The sequence below is a fragment of the Siphateles boraxobius genome, unplaced genomic scaffold (genome assembly GCF_051911475.1).
Source record: "Siphateles boraxobius isolate OS27281-9 unplaced genomic scaffold, OSU_SipBor_1 13, whole genome shotgun sequence".
NCBI classification, from domain to species: domain Eukaryota; kingdom Metazoa; phylum Chordata; class Actinopteri; order Cypriniformes; family Leuciscidae; genus Siphateles; species Siphateles boraxobius.
The window spans coordinates 20842498-20853860 of NW_027508733.1; the positions used below are offsets into that span (position 1 = coordinate 20842498).

The following is an 11363-nucleotide window of genomic DNA, read 5'->3' on the forward strand; positions in this document are numbered from 1 at the left end:
ATTAGAGAGAGATAGAGAGATTAGAGAGAGAGAGAGAGAGAGAGTGTGTGTGTGTGTGTGTGTGTGTGTGTGTGTGTGTGTGTGTGTGTGTGTGTGTGTGTGTGTGTGTGTGTGTGTGTGTGTGTGTGTGTGTGTGTGTGTGTGTGTGTGTGTGTGTGTGTGAATTTCCTGAATTTGTACGGCTCGTTCTCTGACACAGACGTTATCGCCTTGCTACTGAGAAATGCCATTTCAGCAGTGAAACTTATTTTAATTGATAAAACATTGCGGGCAGCGCTGACAACTCTCGGTTATGTACTAGTCTGTGTGTACATGTGGGTGTGAAAGCGCATGAGAAAGAGATAGTATGTGCTATAGTGATAATAAAAGATAACTGTTAATGAGATAAAAATATTAATAGTTTGATATTGTTATCCTGTTGTTTGTCATGTTTATTTGCTTGATCAGTGCAGGGCCGTAGGCCTATTTACCTAATATATTATGATATATTTAAATAATTAAACACTGTGCTGTCAAAGTTGATATGTTGGCTTTATATATGGTCATACACTTGCATGTGTCATTATATAATTAACATTCTACCAAAATCAACTACCAAAATCAATCTACCAAAATCAATCTAAAATGGAGTTTTGACCAGTGAATGTCAAAATATGTGTTTGTCCACCAGTAGAACGGCCGCATCTGGGGCAGTAAGTATATCACATTACATTTTCCTCAACTCAGGATGAAACTCACATACTATTTAAGAAAGTTCTCAATGACAAATGCTAGACTAAGACAGTCTTCTCCTCTCCTCAAACACATAAAACATTTGCCTTTATAGAGAGAGTTTCTTTAGTAAAGAAAACACTGTGCTTATTCAAACATCCAGTTATTTATTTATCCTTGCATTGCATAAAAGCAGATGATCCAAAACACTTCTTTTATGATAGAGGTAAGGGGGAGTTATGAGGTTTGTCCGAGAGTTTGAGGATACAATGGAGATACAAGGTTTATTCACAAGCTATTTTTAATACGTTTTACTAGTTAAATATTTGCATAACCCACAAACAGGGTGACCAATAGCAATGATTTATGGGGGGAAAAATGACGAAGTATGAAGATACAAGGTTTCTGCCCGATGTCTAAAATTTTGTTAATTTAGATAGTAATTGTCTCACTGACAAACAGTGTTTTACCATTAAAGTGAAATAATAATAATAATAATAATATAAATTCTCCTCATTGTAATTGCATCCCATGAGAAAAGGCACTGAGTGTGGTTTTTGATTATTTTGCTGTGTGATAGGCTGCAAAGCTCTTGTGAATAACTGAAATAATTTGCCAAATTGACATGGAAATTTAATTTGGTGAAAACTCGCCTGTTACTACTTTAGTGATGCCATTTAAAATAAAAAGCAACAGTTTAAAATGGGTCGACCAATCAGGATCAAGTATTTTAAGAAGCCATAGTATGAGGTGAGTTTCATTCGTATGTGCGAACTAATTGGAAGGATTGTCCTTATATACCCTGCATCAAAACATATCAAAATATAGATATTGGCCTTTTTGGAATGACTTTTAAAGGTAACAAACTGCACATCAGCTGTATTATGAGCTGTAAATTATTTAAGTACTAAAATGCATGCATACGTGCTCCATTCTTATCATCTAAACCATCTTTAATCTTCATGCAAGACCATAACAACAGTATCTTTTCATCACTGTGTTGCTCATACTGCAAGAACGAAAGAAAAAAAATGATTTAGGGGAAACTCAGTGACTCCACCCACTTGTACAGTATATTTATACAGTGTTTTGCCATGAGAACTCAATGTCATCTTCATCATGACCATCATCATCCTCTCTCTGCTCCTGCTGGTCTCTCTGCTGCCACTCCTGACCTTCACTGGTGAGATTGATTATATAACAGTTAATTATGATGATTTTTAAGAAATTTTGATTTGTATGGGCTGAATAAGTTGACTGACAGCTCTCTCTCTCAGCTCATGTGAATGTGGGAATAGTGAACGGCACAGAAGCCAAACCCCACTCCAGACCTTACATGGTTTCTATTCAGAAGAACATGGAACACATTTTTGTGGTGGATTCCTCATTAATAAGATAAAACTGTTAATAGTTTGACATTTGTATCCTGTTGTTTGTCATGTTTATCTGCTTGATCAGAGCAGGGCCATAGGCCTATTTACCTAATATATTATGATATATTTAAATATTTAAACACTGTGCTGTCAAAGTTGATATTTTGGCTTTATATATGGTCATACACTTGAATGTGTCATTATATATTTAATGAATAAGTTGACTGACAGCATTCTCTCTCTCTCAGCTCATGTGAATGTGGGAATAGTGAACGGCAGGGAAGCCAAACCCCACTCCAGACCTTACATGGTTTCTATTCAGAAGAAAGGGGATCATATCTGTGGTGGATTCCTGATTTCTCAGGAGTATGTCTTGACTGCTGCACATTGCTGGGACGGGTAAGAGCTTGTTTAGAAATCACTTTTGAATGACACAACAACTGCAGTGCAACCATACAGTGTATTGTATGACATAAATGACTATCATGACTTTCTCTTTCAACAGATTTGAGATTCTGACAGTTGTTGTTGGTGCTCATGACTTAAGGAACATCGAGAGTTCAGATCGCTTCGACGTGAAATCTTATATCCCGCATCCAAACTTTGCATACACTCGTAATAAGAATGACATCATGCTTTTGAGGGTAACAAACTGTAATACTTTTAATTTATTCAAATATAATCTGATCAAGTTGTACAAAACTAACACACACTGTGTTTGAATTTCTATTGCAATGTAAGATTCTAAGAACTTAAAGAAAACTTACAGAAAAAGGCCAAGTGCCTCCTTGAGTCCATTTCCTAAATTTTTTTAAAAATCGACTCATAATATAAGTTGGACATCAGCCAATTTCTCAAAGATTCTGAAAACGGTTTGTTTGAAGATTAACTCTCTCTAAACTTCTCCTTTCCACGATTGTTTAGACAGCCCAGTCTGTTGTGATTGGTCTACGTCTTAAGGTCCTTGCACATTGAGTCCGAAATTTTTGCACGCGTTTTTTTCGTATTCGTCATTCGGTGGCTCTGAATTGTCAAAACACCATTCAAATGCTTGTTATGGATGTGAAAAACACAGAAAATTTAACATGATCCGGATTTTTTATGAGGGACGAAAGTTTCATAAGCAGTGTGTTAACGTGATTGACAGTGAAGTAGACGTTGTTTGCGGGCAGCCAATGAAGTCCATAGGCTGGAATTAAGCAAATTTATTACATTGTAATGTAGGTTTGTAATATGAAGTGAGACTAGAATTGCTTACGACTTGTTTCGGCAGATAAGAATCGATTCTCTCTTTTAGGTGACGTTAACTTTGATCTTTAAAACTTTGCAGACCTTTTATAGTCACGAACATTGCATGAAAGTTCATATTTGAAAAAAGCATAATGGGGCACTTTAAGAGGCACTTAACAAAAAAATATGCTTTTTTTTGTCGATATGTGCATTTTGTAAAATTTCTGTATGTATTCCTGCAATAATAAAATAAAACCTTGGTCTTCAGGGCTTTTGTACTAACCACACAAACAGCATTATAAACAACTGCAGTTCAGTCTAAATAAAAATGACTAATCTTTTATTAATAGTGATTGTGTTTTTGAATTACAGCTACAGGGAAAAGTTGAAGCAAACAACAATGTTAAATGGATTTCATTACCACTGAAAGATGAAGACATAGGAACAAATTCTGTCTGTAGTGTTGCCGGCTGGGGAAGAATGGAGACTAATGGCCCAAAGAGTGATCTTCTAATGGAGGCATATGTGTATTTAATGAATAACACAGAATGTAGCTATAGATGGGGAGAGTTATACTCACTCTCACAGATGATGTGCACACATGGCTATGGTGGATCCTGCCTTGTACGTAAAAAAAAAAAAGATTTACACACTTTGATTATGTTATGTCAATTTATGAGTTTAAACTGATACGGTATATTGAACTTTAGTGACTTGTTGATCTGTTTCTTCACAGTTTGATTCAGGAGGTCCTTTGGTTTATGGAAACACTGCAGTTGGCGTCACATCGTTTGGATATAGAGAGCAGTGCAATTCACCTAAATATCCTAATGTGTATACTAAGATTTCACCATATCTCGAATGGATCGGCAACATAATGAGAAATGTGAAGTGAGTTAAGTTACTGAACGCTTCCGTAACTTCTTTCAATAAAGTATCACATGAAAAGCATCATTCAGGGTCTTCATTGTCACAACCATATAAAGTTACAATATTAAAGGGGGGCACAAAAGTAATTTTACATTAGTTCACTTGGTGACCATTTTGGTACACACACACACACACACACACACATATATATATATATATATATATATATATAGGCCTATATATTAGTGGTGGGCCGTTATCGGCGTTAACGTGCTTCACGTTAACGTGAGACTCTTATCGGGCGATAAAAAAAAATATCGCAGTTAATCTATTAAATCATCATTTAGCTTTCATCATTTAGGATCATAAAATAGCTTTTCCGAATATAGATATTTTCACGCAATTCCATGTGTAGTCTATATTTGACATTGACGCCGCGCCTACTGTCACAGATCGCGCATCAGGGTATTTTCCTGTCAGGGACACAAGGTGTATACTTTTACATGTTACGTTGGGCGACGTTACTCTCGTTACTTTATGTTAATGCAATTACATGTTGTTAAATGAGTTTATTCACAGCGCACTGTATCTTTTTATGGTCATGAGCGATGCTCAATTTACAAATGAATCACTCTTTTGAGTCAATTTTGTTCAAAGACTTCATCAAACAAGTTGGCAGACCTGTCTAAATCGGTTCGCGAATCAGTCTGAATGATCTGTTCAGTTCCTCACGCATCGTCTGAAGCGCGTTCAACCACACTCGACTCGGATTCGTAACAGGAAGATTTAAAGGGTAACTAAACCCCTGGTCAGAGCCTGACTCCACCCACTGGCAATATTTGAAAAATGCTGGAAAGTGGGTGTCTAGTGAAAGCAAATCTGCAAATGCATCATATTTTTGCCAGAGATGAAGATTAAACATCTTCGGTAGGTGTCTGTGAATGAATGATTCCACAGGACGATACATTCAATTTCATTTCATTCAGGTAATACATTTTACAACCAAACAGATTATTACGCCACCATAGCACTACTAAAAAGTATGACATTATCTGTTTTTTGGACATATACATTAATTTATAGGCTACAAAAAACGCTAGAGCGGTCGGCGCACTGGCAAAGGTTAACAGGTTAAATAAGCTACCATTGTGTACAGTTTATGAAATGAACACCCGCCATCCCACGGTAATGTGTGTGTATTGCGCAGGGGCATAGTCACACGAATAGTTTACATTGATTGAAAACTAATTCGTTTAAAAAGGAGGAGGCTATTGCCCGTAAAGGCAGGTTCACATAAAATCATTATGACATATGACATTATTTTTTGATCTAACGAGCATCTGGTTTGGCGATGCAAAAATGGACTGTAGCCTATACGTCGTGCTTATTTTTTTCTTCTTCCAATTAGCCTACTATGTTAAAAAAACGACGAAAACATGTCACTTGTTCAATTAATAAACAGTTTGTTTGATAACAAATCGCTAAAGATGAAATTGGCCTCCCTTTCTGTCATTATGAGTGTGCGTTTTTTTTTTTTTTTTTTACGATATTGGACTTTTGCTCCTTTATTGTAGAATGGCATTTTTTGTAGAAATTCACATCACTACGCGAGGCGAACTATTCTCAAAGACTTACTTTTAGTCATTATTTGGGTAGCACACATATTCTGAATGCCTTCGGCAGAATTCAAATGAGCCATTTTAATCTAGATTAATCTAGATTAATTCCAGGATCACAGTGAGATTAATCTAGATTAAAAAATTAATCTATGACCACCTCTAATATATATATATATATATATATATATATATATATATATATATATATATATATAGTAATAAAACTTTTTTAAGTAATAAAAAAATAAATTAAAAGTAGTGGCCCATCTCCTGCCCCCTTAGATTGTCTTTTTGAGAGCTGCTACTTCTTTGAAATCTGTCAGTCAAACTCTTCTGAGAATGTGAAGTGGAGCAATTGTAGCATATCTCAATCAGCATTTGTACCTGATCTTTCCACTAAAAGTATGAAACAGGGTTACACTATGAATATACACGGATCAGGCACAACATTAAAACAACTGAGAGGTGAAGTGAATAACATTGATTATATCATTACAAAGAAACTGGTCAAGGGGTGGGATTATATTAGGCAGAAACTGAACAGTCAGTAAGCATTTGTTGTTTTTCATTTTGTATGTGAGGTTAATCTAGGGCTGCATGATTAATCAAAATTAAACCGAAATCGCTATTTACAAAATGGCAAAATTTTAATTAAACAAGTAGCCTATATGCACAGCACTCCGATCGGAGTCGATCGATCGGTTCGCAGTAAATGCTGCTCCATCTCTGAAAGTGCTAAGATGTTTGGCACTTGTTGCTTTTCCAAATGCACGTTTTATAAGTGACTCAAACTCATTCCAAACTTGGAATGAGTAGCGTTTACAAACCTGTTGTCCAATAAAAGACATTTAATGACATGTTTTTAGTCTAAACTCATAAGTCTTGAAATCAGTCGAGTGTTATAAATAACTTCCTGTTGTGATCTGATATGGCTTTATATCATAAGGCAGAAATTATATTATTTTAAGTATTACATAGGGTGATAAAGGCTAGGTCGATTATATACTTTATTCTTAAGAAAATATCTGAGATGTCTAGAAGAACACAGATAAGCCATATATATTGTCACAGTCGTATGTTTATTGTTTTTATGTTTCATAATGTCTCTATCCGTATCTGCGTTTTATTATGCTACAGTGATATCTGGATGCCTTTGTCCATATAAGGGACTTCCGTCATAAGTTATATGACTTTTATAGCACATTGCTGGAACTGGTAAGAGCTTTTTTAGTGTGAACTAAAATGTTAAGTTAAAATTAGGCTTTTTTTTTTTTAATGATACTGAAGTACAACCAGTATATCGTATGGCATAAATGACTATTTCTGTCACAAATAGGAAAAAGATGAAATGAAAACAAAACAAACAACTGAAATGGGAGCAAAAACTGCAGGAGAAGGGGAGAGCATGTGTTGTCACAACTGAAGGGAACTGCTTAAATTGCCGGTGTTGTGCCGAATTTCGACCCCCTGCCAAATTATTACCCCCCTTGTTGAAGTCAGTAACCCATCCCTAATCCTAACCCCTCCCCCACAACTAATCCTAAAACTACCAATGCTATATGCTATAGCGGTAATAATTTGGCGGGATCAAAATTCGGCACAACACCGTCATCAGCACTAACACATGTGTAACTAGGGTGACCACCTGCTAATAAGCCCAAGGTGGGACAAGGGGTATGTTTCTGAGGGACAATGTGGGACACTGCCTGGCGCGGCGGTGCCCCCACCCCACGGACAGACTCACTGATAGTGGTTTACCCATTTCTAGCACATACCACCTTACATGGTATATTAATAATGCCCTATTCCCCTAAACATGTGTAATTGCTGATGTATGCTCATGAATAGGCCAACCAATGTGTATTTTTTTTCTAAATAAAGATTCATAATATTTTGAACATTCAATGAATTGACAGATGCACTTCCACTTACGATTTACTTTAGCTATTTAATTTTATTTATTTTTCATTACAATTTATTCACCTTAAATAAATAAAAATATAAAATTATAGGCTTAACAGGAATAGCTTGTTTTCACATGACGTCACGTCACTGCGTTGCCATAGCGATACATACTTATATGTAGATTTATTTATTTATAATATTCAAAACACTGTAAATAGGTTCATAATCTGTAAATCTGAAAATGTCTATTCTGACTAAACCCAACTTTGATAGTTTTATTCTCATATATTTATATATATATATTTTTTTTATTCTTATAATTTGTAGTATTATGTTTCATGTTGTATTTGTATATGTCCACTGGAAGCCTCAGTACCAAAACAAATTCCTTGTGTGTGCAAGCACACTTGGCAATAAAGCTCTTTCTGATTCTGATTCTTCTGATACAGATGGAGGGCAGGAAGTGATTTTCTATATTTAGGACTCACTATAACAAACTCAAAATGCCTATGTTTTTGCGTCGTTTATGGTTGCTCAAATCGATCAAACCTCGAGGAGTTTTTATCGTGTGCCAAAATTTGTTGTTCATAAGGGGGGGAAAATACAAGAAATTGACAGAAAAACATCGGAAAAATTGCCGGTCGGGAGGAGCCGAATGGGAAAATGCCCGTGTGTGTCAGATCACTTCGTCAAAGCTGGGTTAATACAGCTTATGTGTCTGTTGGTGTAACGTACCAGTTTTTGAACTTTGTAAAGTCAAAGTATGTCTGTGAGACGAGGTAGTTGCTGATATCTACCGCCTCAATGGCAGGCAAATCTTTCAATTCAGTTGAAAATCGGTCCTCTTCATAACGTATGGATCACGTCCAACATATGTTTAGATTTTTTGTTTATATATTTCTCTTGTAATAGCGTCTAAAGTAGTACAGTACGGACTTTCCTCCATCACGTCCATTGCGTTCTTCACTTCCTGCCCTCCATCTGAATTTCGCGCGTCAACACAGTCACGTGACTGCAAACAACCTATTGTAGTTGCTCAACACCACAGGAACAGTTTTAAAAAAAATCTTAACTCACAACTCCAGAGGTTCATGGAACGAGAAGTCACTGCGCTGTCATGACAACAATGAAAAAGTTGACAACAACCTAGTCAGCAATTCAACTGAGGTCACGTGGGTGTGGCAACAGTAGCGTGCTGAACTGTCAAGTAATGTTCGTTTGGGTGCATGGGGCTCGAGGATATAGAGCGACCGACTTTTTTTTTGAGCAAGCATTGATTATGCGTGACACGGTCTCAATTTGCGGGACGCATGAATTGGGCTTCAAACGCTGTGCGCGCACGCGCTACGCGGGACGGGTGGTCACCCTATGTGTAACTCCTCAATCATAATGACGTCACACACCCAAACTCAGTCCTGCAAAACAAAAGAGAAAAACCAACCAACCACAAAATATGACTTGTACTGGCTGGGTTCATAAAAAATTCCAATATGCTCATTCAGCATATGTGAGATTCTGACGGTTGTTGTTGCTTTTCATGACTTAACGAATATCAAGAGTTCAGATTGCTTCAGAGTGAAGTTCTACTTCCAGCATCCAAACTATAAATAACATTTTTATTGCAATTGGAATTACATCATGCTTTTGAAAGTGACAACCTGTTATACATTTAGATGTTCAAAATAATATCTGATCATGAAACAGTAGCACAAACCACTATGTTTGAATTTGCAATTTCTTGCTTTAAAAAATACTGATTTAAATTATTTCTATTTAAATCGCCAAGTGCCTCTTTGAGTCGGTTTACATTATTAATGTACTCTTTATAGCAACAAAAAAAAATTATTAATTGAAGCATTTTAGCACATTGATATCTATTGCACATGGGGCTAGTACCAGGAAACATTTGAGCTAGTTTAACGTTGGACATATGTACTTTGAACTGTTTAAAATTAGGTAGGGACATACCACCATTGTGTCTAGGCATGTGTATAGGCACCATGCTTACCATTCCAAATAAAAGTAGAGATTTAGTGGTCTAAAGATTTAAAAAACAACAGGGGAATGAACAAAAGTAAACACTGAAAAAGATATAGAAATTTAGGGAGCACCACCATTTGAATGGAATTAGTGCACCCAATGAAATAAATCTTTAAAGGGGACCATTTAGAAAGATCTTTATTCATCCTTAATAGAATTGTATTTCATATAATATACAATATTGTCATTTTTATTTGTTATATCAAATGTGATAATTGCTAGTTCATTTAAAATATCAAAATATGCTCCCCAGACACTAACCCTGTTTTAAATGAAATAACGATGTCATAATATTGTGAGATTAACACCATTATGGAAAAAATAGAGAATGAATTGACATTCTCTGTGATTGATTCGCGCTTGGGTAGCATTTATTGAGAAGGCCGCACAAATCCTCAGACTCTGCTATTGATTCGCGATACGGTAGCATTTTTCAACAAGGCAGCACAAATCGTCAGAACACCGGCATAGGAGAAATAATCCTGGGGCTGGCGAAATGCAACGGCGGATCCCTGGGGATGTTTGTTTCCTCGTCAGATGAAGAACTTTGGTGTGACATGGTAGCAAAACGGCGAGCCAAGATGCTGAAAAACTGTCGAGGAACATTTGTGAGTCAAATGAGTATATATAGGTCTCCAACTCATGCTGATTGGATAGATATGTTGATTACTGATTGCCAACAGCTGGTTGGAATGATGTAATAATTGGATCAATTATTTGAATGTGCAATTATTTGAAAAATCACAGAGAGAGATAAAGGGTGACCAATTTTAACGATTAATGGGGGGAAAAACTATAATAAAAATGACGAAATTTGGAGATACAAGGTTTTTGTAAGTCTTTGAGATCTAACAACATATAGTGTGAGTCAGTTTTATTAAGCTCTCACACTCTTAACACTTCATTGCAAAGTGAGACCCACATAAAGCTGCGGAACAGGAAGGATGAGCACAATGTAGTGATTTATGGTCTTAAATATTAATATTAATATTTAGTATTAATAATAATATTGAGGTTTTTGTCACACTGTACCTAAGGTGAATGTCAGACGATTACTTCCTATACCAGCCAAGGAAAAAAGGAAAAAAACTATAATAAAAATGACGAAATTTGGAGATACAAGGTTTTTGTAAGTCTTTGAGATCTAACAACATATAGTGTGAGTCAGTTTTATTAAGCTCTCACACTCTTAACACTTCATTGCAAAGTGAGACCCACATAAAGCTGCGGAAGAGGAAGGATGAGCACAATGTAGTGATTTATGGTCTTAAATATTAATATTAATATTTAGTATTAATAATAATATTGAGGTTTTTGTCACACTGTACCTAAGGTGAATGTCAGACGATTACTTCCTATACCAGCCAAGGAATTTCACCTTGACAATTCCACTTGCTGAGGTGGGCCGCATTGTAGTGAGAAGAAAGGAGTTGGAATCAGTTTCACAGCCTTGAACATGAAGTACTTGTGAACGTTGAAATCCTGGAGCAAAGAGAAGATCCGGGCAATCTGGAACATGCAAATGGAGGATCCGTGAAGTTGGTGCAGAAGGGAAGGCTAAGCTTTTGGTTGTTATCTCTGTTGCTCCCCAAATTCACTTTTTGCAAAACTTCTT

The 11363-nt window shown here is 36.2% G+C and overlaps 1 protein-coding gene across 2 annotated transcripts; it reads left to right on the forward strand.

Annotated features, from left to right (window-relative positions):
• Positions 1-1815: 1815 nt before the first annotated feature.
• Positions 1816-4265, forward strand: LOC143735988 (mast cell protease 3-like). 2 transcript variants are annotated; one of them, XM_077226439.1, is made up of 6 exons: positions 1822-1894; positions 1976-2086; positions 2333-2483; positions 2590-2728; positions 3687-3938; positions 4051-4265. In XM_077226439.1, exons 1-6 carry the CDS (start codon positions 1831-1833, stop codon positions 4207-4209), a joined length of 876 nt encoding a protein of 291 aa, XP_077082554.1. In that variant the 5' UTR covers positions 1822-1830; the 3' UTR covers positions 4210-4265. The 2 variants fall into 2 exon arrangements, with proteins under 2 accessions (XP_077082555.1, XP_077082554.1); XM_077226440.1 differs by lacking the exon at positions 1976-2086 and having other exon boundaries at positions 1816-1894.
• Positions 4266-11363: the final 7098 nt, after the last annotated feature.